The 14,813-nt window shown below is 36.3% G+C and overlaps 1 protein-coding gene across 1 annotated transcript in view; it reads left to right on the plus strand.

The window, feature by feature from the left end:
- MCCC2 (methylcrotonyl-CoA carboxylase subunit 2) overlaps positions 1-14,813 on the plus strand; it is a 40,600-nt gene that overhangs the window by 22,622 nt on the left and 3,165 nt on the right. The window contains exons 8-16 of the mRNA XM_062604516.1: positions 158-222; positions 1,140-1,239; positions 2,155-2,250; positions 3,476-3,548; positions 3,761-3,837; positions 6,729-6,795; positions 7,065-7,221; positions 7,968-8,082; positions 9,290-9,375. Of these exons, the coding sequence (XP_062460500.1) occupies positions 158-222; positions 1,140-1,239; positions 2,155-2,250; positions 3,476-3,548; positions 3,761-3,837; positions 6,729-6,795; positions 7,065-7,221; positions 7,968-8,082; positions 9,290-9,375 (836 nt within the window). The remainder of the gene's footprint in view (positions 1-157; positions 223-1,139; positions 1,240-2,154; positions 2,251-3,475; positions 3,549-3,760; positions 3,838-6,728; positions 6,796-7,064; positions 7,222-7,967; positions 8,083-9,289; positions 9,376-14,813) is intronic.

The following is a 14,813-nucleotide window of genomic DNA, read 5'->3' on the forward strand; positions in this document are numbered from 1 at the left end:
AGGAAAGGATCACATTTGAAGTTGTTTGTTAAGTGCTAAATAAATTTTGTGAAAATGAAAGTTCAAAGATCTTTTTTATTGCTTTAACTAAGCCAGTATAAATATTAATTCAAGACAGGTGTAGGCTCTAAAGCTCATTTTCCTTTTCTTGTGGTAGGTTAAAGCAGCAACAGGTGAAGAGGTATCAGCAGAGGATCTTGGAGGAGCAGATCTTCACTGCAGGTCTAAAGAAATATTTTCCTAGAGTTAATTTCTTCCATCCTTCAGACCTTAGTAGGGTTGGGGATTGTTTTGTTTTGTTTTATTTTATTTTAATCTTCTGAAAACTGTATTTAGATTTGAAAATTAAGATATCCTGTGTCCTTATCTGGTGCTGATAAATTATTTTATTATAAGAGTAGCACAGTTACCTTATGTTACTCTAGTTAGGATCTTGTCGCCTTCATTTACTACTTTAAAATACCTACATGTCTAATATACTGCAGAATCATGCATATGGTAAAGTTTTCTTTACTGTTTAATACTTAGTGTTAGAAGGATAATACACATGGAGAAAGATTAATGCATTTTGCAGATTGTATCTTTCTTACTGTCAATTAGAACTTTACTACAAACAAGATCAAAATAGTCTGTATTTTTTGTAAAAGAATACTTATCAAAATGAAGAATTCTGTGCAATTTCTGGTTCTAAAATGAAAAGAATATTAAATGAAGTTAGGTATTACTGTACAAAAAATGCTTAATTTCTACTTCACTGGAGTGAACAAAGAATTCTTTTTCGGGGAAGATTATACATTTTTGTTAACATATTTTCTTTATAGTTTAAAATTAATATTAATATCCATTTTTACTGTGTTTGTCATCTTTTATATTGTCATTTAGATTTTTTTACTACTTAAAGTTGCTATTTTCCATCATGTCTGATAACTTGAATGTGCTGTTCCAAAGAAAATTTCAGGCGTGGGTTTTATTTTGAAAGTAATTTCATATCAAAACGTGGAAAGCTGTATTGTAGAATCTGTATTTTGAAGATAAATATAAAACTTTTATAAGTCTTTAAAGTTTTTAAACCTCAGATTTTCATTGTCAGATGATTATTTTTTATAAGTCTTCCTATTGCTGTTGTTATTTACATACAGAAAATCTGGTGTAACAGATCACTATGCTTTGGATGACAGTCATGCACTTCATCTAGCAAGGAAAGCTGTCAGAAATTTAAATCTCCAAAAGAAAGTAGACGTAAGTGTATAGAGTCTAAAACACTGCATTGTTTAAATTAGGAATGCTTTTTTTTGCCTGGTTTATTCAACACATTTTTTATCTCTGACTACAGACACTTTAAAAATGGGAGGTGTGGTTGTTGTCCTTAAAGATTTCTCTAGTATTTTGGTTCTGCATTATTCCCAGTAGAATCACTGGGATTACATGCAAGAGTGAAGTAATTAGAACAGTGCTTAAGAATCACAGAATTGTGCTTTAAAATTAATGCAGGCTTGCAAGATGCTTAATTTAATTTTAAGCCCACATGATCATTCCTATGGACTTAAATACCTGCTGAAGAATCTTTTTTGAATAACATTTTCTATGACTATTAAAGGTATAAAACTGAGAGGATAGACCTAAATCATGTCATTGTATTTTATTGATTTAAAAATTCCTTGTAGAAAATAGGGTTAATAGCATATGGGGGAGAAATTGCCTTAACTTAATTTGTCAGGAGATGTGAAAGGATGAGTTGAAGATTAAACCTCAGCACCTGAAGGAAGGCAAGATATTGCATTCAGTTGCATGGCAAAAATCTTTATCAGTTTTTTAGGATTCTGTCTACCTACCTAATAGGATACAGGGAGTAAGTAAGCAAATGGAGGACATGCTTAATTTTTGGTAACATGGAAGAAGTGGAGCACGTACGGAGGTATACACAGGAGCAGAAACAAAGGTAACAATAAGTGAGAACATGTTATCAAGCTTTAGTTTAAGAAACTTGATCTTTTTGCAAAATGAGGACAAGCCAGTACAGGCATTTTGATGTGGTTGGTGAAGAGAAGACTGCTCAAAGCTGTTGGCAAAGTAATTCTTATTTGGGTTCTTTTAAGCCATAATGTGGACTAACAATTCCGTTGTTGTTTAAATTGTTCTGTTAAATTGCTACAGGTGACTATAGAACCATCAGAAGAGCCTTTATTTCCTGCTGATGAAATATATGGAATAGTTGGCGACCAGCTGAAAAGAAACTTTGATGTCAAAGAGGTATGAATATAAATACAAGATCCACATGCCCATACATGCATACACTAATTTTTCTTGCAGGAAATCACTCTTTGTGTCATCATCTACAGAAATCTTATTTGGGGTACGGTTTTGGTTGGTTGTTTCATTGGTTGGTTTTGGTTTTGGTTTTTGTGTCTTTGGTTTTTGGTTTTGTTTTTTTCCCAGCAGATCCATTGCTGTGGCAATGACATGTTAAAAATGTAATGCTTTTTTTGATTATACTTCTAAGAAGGATGAGCAAAGATGAAAGATGGTTTACATTCTGAAAAAGCTGCTAGACAATAGGGAGCTTTGCCTTCTCAATACATTATACAGACCTGCTGAGTGATACAATAGCTTTCTTTTTCTGTTAATCCTATGAAAGTAAAGACCAAATATTTAAAGATTTATGGAGTATAAGGAAGACAAACAATTTGGTCCTCCTCTCCCACATACGGAGACTATTGGACACTACTGCAGGTGTAGTGTAATTATTTGCCCGAGTACCTTCATTTGAGACCATATATTTTCTCATGTTTTGCATAGATCCCATGTTCCGAGCCCATTTAACTACCAACCAAGTAATTGTTTTAGGAAATGTCCTAGTATGTACCTTTATTAAAATATTTTGTCAGAAATTACTAGGATTTTTGCTTTGTATTAAGGTAAAGAAAAGCAAACGCTTTTATTGAGTCTAACACTAAACTCCCAAAAGTTGTAATAGCTTGCTATCAATGGATCTATATTTATATGAAATGGCTGCTTTGCCTCTCAGAGGAACCTCTGAACAGATCATCATTATTTTTGTATGTCACAAATTTAAGAAAAGCTAAAAATAAACTTTTCTCTGAGAAAGTGGCTTATGGCTGTGTATTTTTTTTCTCTTTATAGATTTCAGTCTATTGATGAATGTTCATTATAAGCAGAGGTAGCATTTTCCTTTAAAATTTAACTAATATGGAAACTTTGTTTCTGTATAATTTAAATTGTTCTTTTAGAATATTCTTAATTTTGAAATTCCATTTTTTATCATCATGTGGATAAATCACACTTAAAAAAGTAAATGGGCTTTGCCTGCCATCCAAGACTATTTATATGGTTGGCTGTTTGATGTTCTCTAAATGGAAAGCATTTATTTTAAGTTATATGTTAGCATGGTCTTTCCATCTAAACAAAAACTATGAAGGATTTTGAATTTAATTTTATTTTTCTACTTTTTCTTAAGGTCATTGCTAGAATTGTAGATGGAAGTAAATTTGATGAATTCAAAGCCTTGTATGGGGATACTTTAATTACAGGTATTTAGACATATATTATAATTATTCTGTATATGTTCCCACTGGGTTTGCAGCTGGATTCATTCTGTTTGGCTCACCCATTGATATTCTTAATAACATTTTTCTTTTCTTCAAAAGAATATTATTTTCTGTTACCAAGAGAAAGACTAGCTTTATACACTATGGTAAAATAAATATATTTGAAAACTTGTAAGTTTATCTTTCTCCTTCAGGATTTGCAAGAATATTTGGTTATCCAGTAGGAATTATTGGAAACAATGGAGTTCTTTTCTCAGAGTCAGCAAAAAAGGTAAATAAATAGGTTATTAGCTTCTTTGCCACTGAAAAATGAAACTTACGATGTATGACTTAAAATCATAGAATAATTAGGGCTGGAAAGGACCTTAAGGTCATCTAGTTCAAACTCCCCTGCCATGGGCAGGGACACTTCACACTAAACCGTATCACCCAAGCCTCTGTCCAACCCGGCCTTGAACACTGCCAGGGATGGAGCATTCACAATTTCCCTGGGCAACCCATTCCAGCACCTCACCACCCTTACAGTGAAGAACTTCTTCCTTATATATCCAATCTAAGCTTCCTCTGTTTAAGTTTTAACCCATTACCCCTTGTCCTGTCACTACAGTCCCTAACAAAGAGTCCCTCCCCAGCATCCTTACAGGCCCCCTTCAGACAGTGGAAGGCTGCTGTGAGGTCTCCACACAGTCTTCTCTTCTCCAGGCTGAACAGCCCCAACTTTCTCAGCCTATGTTCATACGGGAGGTGCTCCAGTCCCTTGATCATCCTCATGACCCTCCTCTGGACTTCTTCCAACAGTTCCATGTCCTTCTTATGTTGAGGACACCAGAACTGCACACAATACTCCAAGCGAGGTCTCACAAGAGCAGGGTAGAGGGGCAGGATCACCTCCTTTGACCTGCTGGTCATGCTCCTTTTGATGCAGCCCAGGATATGGTTGGCTTTCTGGCCTGCGAGTGCACACTGAGGCCAGCTCATGTTCATTTTCTCATCGACCAGCACCCCCAAGTCCTTCTCTGCAGGGCTGCTCTGAATCTCTTCTCTGCCCAACCTGTAGCTGTGCCTGGGATTGCTCCGACCCAGGTGTAGGACCTTGCACTTGGCATGGTTAAATTTCATAAGGTTGGCATCAGCCCACCTCACAAGCGTGTCAAGGTCCCTCTGGATGGCATTCCTTCCCTCCAGCGTATCAACCAAACCACACAGCTTGGTGTGGTTTCTGATTTCAACTTGATGTTGAAACAAGAAACTTTTTAAAATATGAGAGCAGACTGGCTCCACGTTTTTCATGTAAACATGAAATACCGTAATAGGCTGTAAAAATTAGACCTTATTTTAGAAACAGTGTCCTGTAGATTTTTCTGGTATGAAGTCAAAAGGAAAGGTCAAAGATAGATCAATAAAAAATATAGTTAGAAAAAACAGCATTTGAATTTGTGTGACAACACCACAAATGAAATAGTAATCCTGGAATTTATAGCCATTACAAGTCCATGGTGATTGTATAAATTACCCTACTAGTTATAATTCCTAACCTGTAATCTGTGAAATACTGTAATTTATTACTGGACAATTTCAAACTTGGATTCGTTGCCAGAGGTTTAATTTTTATTCTTTGAAGCAGCAGCTCCTGGCTTAGACTGAGTGAAAATGTGCATTCTTATCAAATTTTTTCAAGAAATGACTGTCAGTTGAATTTTTGTCATAGCAATTATATATGGTAGTTTTGTTCTTGCAAGCTCCTCAAACTAAGGGCAAGGAAATTGGTATTGAAAATCTATAGGAAAAAGGAAGCTGTGAGAGATATTTGGAGAAAGGCAGTAATTTACGTGATTTATTGATGTAATAAAATAATACATGAAATTGAGTTTTACTTACTGAAGGAATACTGTCAACTTGGAGCACTGCCTGTAAGTGACATTGTTTTAGGCGAGCATTTGCTTTAACACGTATGTTTCCAAGTTGAAAATAACTCTTTGTATTTCTAATACTGTCAGTAATTTTGTTATCACTTAGTGCTGCAACTTTTTTCCTACCAATGAAAATAAATTAGGAACATTCCTCTCCTGACTTTTGCTACCATATCAGTACTGCAAAAGGAGATGGCAATGTTTCATTTGGTTCACTTCTGGTGAGACCTTTGTCCATGATGTTGGTTCTGTAAGCATCATAATCTAACAATATTCCTTTTTTTTCATCTGGCATCTTTGTCATACATTAGGATACATCTTTTTCCTGTGATCATCACTATACTTTTCAAATGCTTCTCTGAAAAAGCTACCTAAGGGTTATGCTGTGTGATTTTTCTTTTTTGTTTTCATAGATTTTGCTGGTTTTGTATTTTGAAGGGTTTTTTTCAGTTGCTACATTGCTACATACTTTTATACATATATATATATATATATATATTTACCAGCAGTGTGTAAATAACCTGAGGAACTTTGTTGATTTAGATTATTTCTGGTTGAAACAGTGTTTTTCTAGTTTTTTTTTTTGTTGTTCCTAGGGTAGCAGTTGGACTTGATGATCTTAAAGGTCTTTTCTAACCGAGTTGATTATGTAATTCTGTGAAACAAAAACTTGGAATCAACTATTTGCATCTTTTCTAGGAAAATGATCTTTTCTTAGAAAATGGGGAGAAGGCACTTGCCTTGAGAAAAAGGGAAAGAGCAATTGGTCTGCCCATGAGTGAATGGTTTATGTGGGCCTTCACCTATTTCAGAGAATACTTTTCTTTTATGCAGGAAACAGGAAGATATTTTATCTCACTGGTTGTCTTAATTTCTGCGACACAGTCCTTCAACAATCAGTATCAAATGCCACACTGTGAAGCTGCCTGTGGTTTTAACTACATATTGGCTGAGTCAAAACAGTTCAGCCTTTCAGTATCAACAGTAGTGCTTTTTAAGGATGTAATTTCTGCTTCACCCTTGAACTCGCACATTTTTGGCATGTTCTTCTAGAGTGAACATACGTTTTGCAGTTGACTTTGTATGATGCAGCACTTCATGATGTAAATAGGCTTGTGGACTTCAGTGGAAAGAGGCTTGCGACAGTCTTCAGATTGCTGGTAGAAATAGCTTCACTTATTCAACTTTAATGGCTTACTCTTTTTTTTATATTTTGTTTTGGTTTTTTTTTTCCTTTCTTTTCTCTCCACAGGGTACACATTTTATCCAGTTGTGTTGCCAGAGAAATATTCCCATTGTGTTTTTGCAGAATATTACAGGTGAGTAAGCTCAGTATTTTGAAGTTTCACTGTGTTGCAGGTTTTGTTGTTAACTGTTGAGGCTGTAACTTTTGTACAGCATCCTGTGTGCTTTGTTGCATCTGCATCTCCAGCCTGTTCTGAAATCTGTCTGTCAGCAGCTGGTGAAGGCCTTGCTTTGCTATTTGTTCTTCATTTTTTCTGCATGTGCTATAAAGCACATAATATGACATATAACATATTATATTAATAAAGTTACTGAGCCTTTCTTTCATATTGTGATTCTTTAGGTTTCATGGTTGGCAGAGAATATGAAGCTGAAGGGATAGCAAAAGATGGTGCCAAGATGGTAACTGCTGTAGCTTGTGCCAATGTACCTAAAATAACAGTAATTATTGGTGGTTCTTATGGAGCTGGAAACTATGGGATGTGTGGAAGAGCATATAGGTAAGTGTTACTTCCAGTTATGACAGGAGATAAGACTAAGCTGAGAGAACATATCCTGGAAGTACCGTTCTGGTACTTGCAGAAGTCATGCTATTTGGAAAGCAAAACAATTTTCATTGAATACGGTCATAAGCAAAAAACAACCTGACTAACCTGTAGAGGTTTATAGGCTCATGATTAACCTTGAATTAGGTGATGCAGGAGATCTAACATGTAAATGTGTTGACGTGCTTTTCACCCATTTCCTCTTGGAGGAAAAAAGGTATAATCCTGAAGAGTCACTAGCTAGTTTGGGCTGGTTCGTTATTCTGCATTCATGTGAAGAGTACTGCCTGTGTAAAAAATCCTTATTCACTTTCATAGATCTGTTTTTATGAGTAATGTTTGCAGAATCTGTAAGGATTTTTTTTTTTATTCCCTTTGGACAAGAGTCACATAAATGTTATTTTCATTTTTCAAGGTAATACTTTTAAAAATTCTGGAATGGTGGTGGGTGATGGTAGTGTTAAATGAAGAGTCTCAAGAAAGAAATAATTTTTTAAGGTGCCTGGATATAGGAAATAAACAGAACTTTCGTATTTTCAAACCTCATGCTGCAAGGATTGAAGTATGTAACTTTGCAGTCTTTAAAAACAATACACTGTAAGATTGTCATGCATAAAAATGAATTCTTGGCTGAGTGAGAAGTATTTCTTTACTATCCAAAGGCAATGTCTTATTTTGGTATTTAATATGTATTTTTTTAGTCCAAGATTTCTATATATGTGGCCAAATGCTCGCATATCGGTGATGGGAGGGGAGCAAGCTGCAACTGTTCTAGCTACAATAGCTAAGGACCAAAAAGCAAGGGAGGGAAAACAGGTACATCTTTTTTCTTTCATTTACAGTAATGTCATTATTATTTACACTTTCACTGGAGCTGCTCACTTCTTAAGCTAGCAAAGAATGTGAGAGAGTGAGACTCCAATGAACTATCATTCTCTGGATGCCACCTAGTGCATTGACAAACTTGAAAGATTTGTCAAATGTTACCTTTTACACCTTGTAAATGTGAAGATCATTCATTACATTCTTGTCTGCTTAAAAAGAGGAGTATTTTTCATATCATCCACTTTTGTACTTTGTGCACCAGATTATTAGTTCTGATGAGCAGCCAGGGGTCCTCCCTGGTTTGGGAGAAGGCAGAGGAATATGTGAGAACGAAGTGTCTTTCCATTTATTTCTGAATTAGGCAGTTTTACAGAAAGCACAACTTCAAATTATTCAGTGACTGACAGTTATGAAACGACAGGAGAAGTCTGTAGAGGTTTCTGGAAGGTTTTGACTCATTTCAGCATTTTAATTGAAAATTACTGTATTTTGTTTAATAATCTTTTCTAGTTTCTCTGTACACTCTTTTCTGCTGTGTTTTTTTAAATTACATAGTTTGTGTTTATACTGTTGCCTTGATCTTGTAGGTGATTTTATTGTGATGTCTTAAAACTTGCTTGTATTTTATGTATTCATAATAGGAAGCATTATCTCAACAGTTCTGTTTTCTGCATGTTACTTGAGCTTCCAATGGATAGAATATATTCATCTTCAGGTCTCTCTGTCTTGATTTCCCAAATCCCTAAGATGGACAGAATGAAAGCCAGAAAGAAGTTTGAGAAAAATAATTGTGGTTAATGTCAGTAAAGTGTTTTCGAAACTTGAAAATTTTCTGAATTACAGTGGTGACCACTCTAGATCATAGAGAAACCCAGTGTTAGAAAAGCATAGACTTGTTTTGTTAAAAGATCTTGCCAAAGGCAACTCAGAATAGGGTTTGTTGAGTACAGCATTTTTTTCAGGAGTTTTTCAGATGCTAATACCCAATTGTTCTTATACTCAGTTAAGTATATTTTTACAACTCCTTTTCCTACCCACAGGTTTTGAAAAGTGGTGTTTTAATTTCATTGTCAAATACATGAAGTTGATAACATCATGTAAAAAGGGGTATAATCTTGAATGCTGCATACAAAATTCTCCTGTCATTGTAGAAGAAAATATTAAAGAGTATCTGTTTGTTTATTTGCCTTTTTTTTAGTTATCTGAGGCAGAAGAAGCAGCTTTGAAGGAGCCAATCATTAAGAGGTTCGAGGAGGAAGGAAACCCTTATTATTCCAGTGCAAGGTAACATATAAATGACTTTTCCGAATCTTAATTGTAATCACCTGACATAACAATAACATCTAAATCTTGGTGCTGAAGAACAGAAGAGAGCAATCTGAAACAAAGATGGTGTTTGATATACAGGAGTACAACAAAACAAGCTTCAAATCGATGTTTTATCTGTCTTAAAGACTTTGTAGTCTCTCTTCTGTGCTGTTTCAGAAGAAACCATGCACTTGTAGGAATTGTTCTGCTGGTTCTGTAAGTAATGATATGGTAGCATGGAGTTTATATTCTAAGTATTTTGTTCTGGATAAGTTTTATCATTCTTCTCAAAGTCATATTTGGTCACCATTCAAAAGCCCATTGAACAGTGTAATGAGTGGCTGCATGTATGTTAGGAAGAATTAATTCAGTGGGATTCTGCAAGTTGAAGAGACCAGTGGTAAAGCAGAAGTTCCAGAAAGACCTGAAACCATTTGCAAATCTCAGGTCGTTATCTTGGTAGGTGACTGTATTGGATGATTCAGGTCATTGGCTGAATATATGTGGCATATTTATGTTTGTTGGGAGGTCATTTGCAGCATTTTGTGCTCAGGTTAATGGAATATTAGTAAATGCCTGGGAACTAGTGAGGCTCATGAAGCAACATGGCATCCTGGCATCCTCTGTCAACTGACTTTGGAGGCTTTCTTGGCCTCTGATTGTTACTCTACATCAGTTTCATCCTGTCTGTACTAGTCTTCCACTACATTTTTCTGCTTGTGGAATCCAAAAGCCAGTTCTGCACAGGCCCTGAGCTGCTGCTGATGGTAGAGTTTAGCATGTAATAACGCAGCTTTGCTGTGCCTCTGTGGCTTCTCATTTTGCAGAATATATATTTATATGTATATTTATATAACTGTGAGTCTGTCTGGTTTTGTGTAGCTGAATTAGAGATACTCATGGTTTTCTTACATGCTGGCAGGAAAGTCTGGAAACAAACTAAGTACAGAGTGGTTGGGATTTGATAAATTTTTATGTGGGCATCATGGGCAGAAATTGTGTGAACAAGTGGGTGCAAGGTAGGCTGACAGTGCTGTAAAGATGCCAATATGAGAAGGAGTTAGGGGACCTTTTTATGTAACCTGGAAACCTAGCTGCTTAATCTTGCGTATGACAAACTCGATACAGCAGCAGTGAGCTCCTTTATGAATTGTTTATCATGATCTAAAGGAAGATATAAAATTAATGGTAACTTTTACACTGGTTTCTGTTGGAATAGTGTGATTAACTGAAATCATTGTACCTGGGGGATCTATATTCATTTTAATGTTTAATCAGATTAGTGTCTTTATCAAATGGAAGCTCTTGCCATTTTGCCCTGGCTTAGTAGGATACGTAGCGCAGGGTTTATGGTTTCATCTAGGCAGGTTTCAGTGGTGCTGCTGTATAGCATGTGGGTCATGGATTTAGTAGAGGTTTTAGTCTCATCAGTGTTTGGTCTCTGCTTGTGCCTATGTGGTAGTGTTGCAGAGTCGTAGATATTCTCAACTTCTTGAGGCTTTATGCATGTGTACAAACCCCACTGCTACTAAGTTACTATGTGTTACATGTTTTTTCATATAATGAGTGAGGTCACTTTTGTGAAATCCTGAATTGTTATTGACACAGAGTTTTTGGTGGAGCACTGGTTTAGAATTTTTTTTAATATCTTTTTAATTTTATATTTTTTTAATTGATTTAAATTTCGTAGGGGTTTCCCCAAATTGAAAGATGGTTTCAGCTGTTAAAAATTTCTCTCTCTTACTAGCCCTTAAAGATTAAGCCTAGTACCTGTGTCACAAAGCCTTCTGCCCTGACGCAAGAAGGAAAAATCAAAACACGTATTGTGTTTGAATGGTTTGATTTATTTCCTTTTTTATATTTGTTTTTTTTCAATATGTTCGCTGGAAACACAGTCTCTTTGTAATTGTGAATGAAAATAATTGGATATATTTATCATACTATTTATTCAGTATATATCAGTGATACAAAAACTTGCCCTCTGCCTGAAACCAACAGACCATTGTCAGTATTTACCACAGTAAATTACTAATCTGCAGAAAAATAGTTTTACATGTAAGATTAAGTTTGAAATAAAATAAAAAAGTCAGATTCTAAGTTTTTAATGATGTCCAGTGATTTTTAGACAAGAAGCTTTCTACTGAGCAGTTTCTACCAGTTCATGTTTCCAGAATATCTGGCCATTTTGTGAAGTTATGTTGCAAATCTGGAAGGCATCTCAGGAGATAGCCTAAGGTTGCCTAGCCTACGGGTTAGGAAATGCTAATTAATACTAGACATCTTGTCCTTCACTTAAAAAAGCAGGGTAATTATGTACTTCTTACTGTGCCTGTAGCTTGGAGAGGAAACTTAACATGCACAGATGTGAGCTAGCTGAGAACTAGTGTGGGTCTGGGTTGCACATGGCTGGGTTCATGTGATGCTGTATTCAAGCTAATAAGCCCAACTGAGACATGAAGTCAAATGTCAGAGCTGAAATCCTGCTGAAGTTCATCTGGCTAAAAGCAGGGAAAGTGAAATGCCCCTTTTCACTGAAGAGTGCTTGTGAGAGGGCTAGCGCAGGTCAAGGCACTCCAGGCTGTTTTCTCTGTCTCTTCAGTACATGTAGGTACAGTCTGCATTGTCTAGGAGCTCTTAATTGCTCTCTGCTGTCTGCTAGAGATAATTAGGTATATGATTAGATATTCTCGTGTTTTCTGCTCTGATTTCGTGCTTTCCTGCCAATATTATGACATGTGTGGCTTGTTCCTTTATTTATTGTTAACTCCTAAGCAAGAGCTCAGACTAATAGCTCAAAAGTTTTTGTTACTGTGGAATAGGCTGCCCAAGCAGAGACAATGAAATGAAGTACGATTTGCCTTTGCAGCAAGAAATATACATGAAGGAGGGATTTAGCCACGTGGCACCTTGAAGCCAAACCATTTGTCAGCCAACATCAGCAGCTGCTTATTGGCAAGGATTTGCCATAGGTCAGGGAGACAAAGTAACCTGTTCCCTTTCCTCTAAAGGATGCTTCCTGTCTGGCTCCAAGCATGGTAAAAGGAACAGTTGACTGTTGACCAAGTGTCAGGGTGCTGTATTGAAATTGAATCTGGATAGCCTTAGTTTTGTCAGAGCTAATTGGATCCCTCCAAAAGAGCACTCCAATAAACAGCTTTGCAGTGCTGAGAAGAATGAATGATAAATGGGCAGAAAGACTGCTGTCTGTATTGCTGCTCAGATGCAGCTGGTTTGGAGGCTCCCTCAAGCTGTCCTCACTCCTAAAATATGGGACTAGTCTGCCTCACCCTTCATGTCCAGGGAGAATGATGTGACTCTTCCAGTTGACTTCATTAGGCTTTGCATTAAAATTTTAGCAATAGTAATGAAAAGGAAGGAAAATGCCCTAGCGATGTTTAAAGTATAAGCAAATTTCCATATTTACTCTGCTTCTAAAATTTTGCTTGTAAATTATAACTTGTTATATGTACAGGATGTCAATCGTGTTCCCTGCAGTTGTGTTTTCTAATCAAACTTTGATCAATTATTTGATTAGAACCTTTCACAGTGAGCAGTTTTAATTAACGGGAGTTGTTAGGCAGTACCCTTTTTAATGAGTTACATCAATCTGCTTGCAGGTTTCTAAAAGGATTTCAGTGAAATGTTGAGTTTGCATCTTAACAAGTTACATGAGCATTTCACTTTTGGGAACTTTATTTCTTTTACTCACAGTGTCTCAGTTGCACATATTTTATGAGTGTAGTTGTGACTCATGTTCTAGCAGTGGGGTTTTAGTAGATAGTTTAATTATTAATGTTACATCCCAGTAGAGAATGTAGTTTCCTTTAAACAAAGAGAAGCAGAAGCCAGGGGTGACAATATGAAAGCAGCTTGACTTCTGTGCAACATAAAATCTTTGTGGTTGTCGATATAAGTTAATTGTGTTTTACAAAAACAACTCTGCCATTAAAACGTGCTTCATATTTGGAAGTGTTTATTACAGTGGTAGTCACTATGAAGCTGCAGCTTGGAAGGTACTGCATTATGTTGCTGATTCTTTCTTATTCAATTCATCCCTGCCCTCCCCAGGCCTTTAGCAGACTTACTAACACAGTGTCAATTCCTTCATTCAGTTTCAGTGTGTTTCATAAATAAGAAAGTTATTACAAGTATTCAGTAAAAAATTGATACGCAAACAAACCTGTAACGGTAAGAAAAAAAATTTGCTTAAAAATAGAAATTACTATCATTGAAATTGTTCTTACAGTTGTTTTTTTTCACAGTCCTAAGAAAACAAAGGGATTGTGGTTGCTTTGACCTTACCAGACTACTTTGCTTTTCACTATTAACAGGTATCTTCTCCATCCCTTCAGCAGATTAATCTGACAATTTTCATAGAATCATAGAATCACAGACTGGTTTGGGTTGGAAAGAACCTTAAGATCACCTAATTCCAACCCCCTGCCGTGGTCAGGGACACCTCACACTGGACCATGCCACCCAAGACTCCATCCAACCTTGCCTTGAACACTGCCAGGGATGGAGCATTTACCACTTCCTTGGGCAACCTGTTCCAGTGCCTCACCACCCTCACAGTAAAGAACTTCTTCCTTATAGCTAATCTGAACTTCCTCTGTTTAAGCTTGAACGCATTCCCCCTTCTATCACTACAGTACCTGATGAAGAGTCATTCTCCAGGCTGAACAGCCCCAACTTTCTCATTCTGTCTTCATACGGAAGGTGCTGCAGCCCCGTGATCATCCTCGTCGCCCTCCTCTGGACTTGCTCCAACAGCTCCATGTCCTTTTTATGTTGAGGACATCCATCAAAAGTAAACCAAGATTAACATACAAGAAGGGGGGGGGGGGGGAAGGAATATATATTAAACTCTGGTAAAGCACACTTGATGATGTTGGAAGTATTGTAGAAATACTCTGTCTTGGCCAGTCTATGGTGCTAAAATATATGAGTAGGTATAACCACTATCTTGGGGAAAATCAAGAGAATTTAAATAGCTCTTAGGTAAGTCTTAGTAAAATCAATTTATATGTGGTCCTCTGGTTATTTTGAATAAGAGCTTCTGAGTGGTTTTCCTGTATGGTAAGAAGCACACACTCTGAGTTTCTTTTGAATGGAGTACTATTGAAATATACTAGAATATTTTAAGGAGTTACTACTTGCAGTTTAAAGCTATCTAACATTAGGAAAGGAATTATTGACAGGAACCAGACTACAAGAGCTTATACAATGCACTTATCCAGAATATGATACAGACAATTCTTGTGCATCTTCTGCAATAAAATCTGCTGATAGTACCACTTCTGTGCAGACACAAGTGTGGCTATTTGAATGTTCCGGTGCACAGCTTATTAGTCCACTAGAAAGGAGATAACTGAGAATCCTAAACTGAGAACAAATTAGATAGGGCTAGTTTC

The sequence above is a fragment of the Pezoporus occidentalis genome, unplaced genomic scaffold (genome assembly GCF_034315485.1).
Source record: "Pezoporus occidentalis ecotype Australia unplaced genomic scaffold, CSIRO_AGI_Poc_V1 ctg86, whole genome shotgun sequence".
NCBI lineage: Eukaryota > Metazoa > Chordata > Aves > Psittaciformes > Psittacidae > Pezoporus > Pezoporus occidentalis.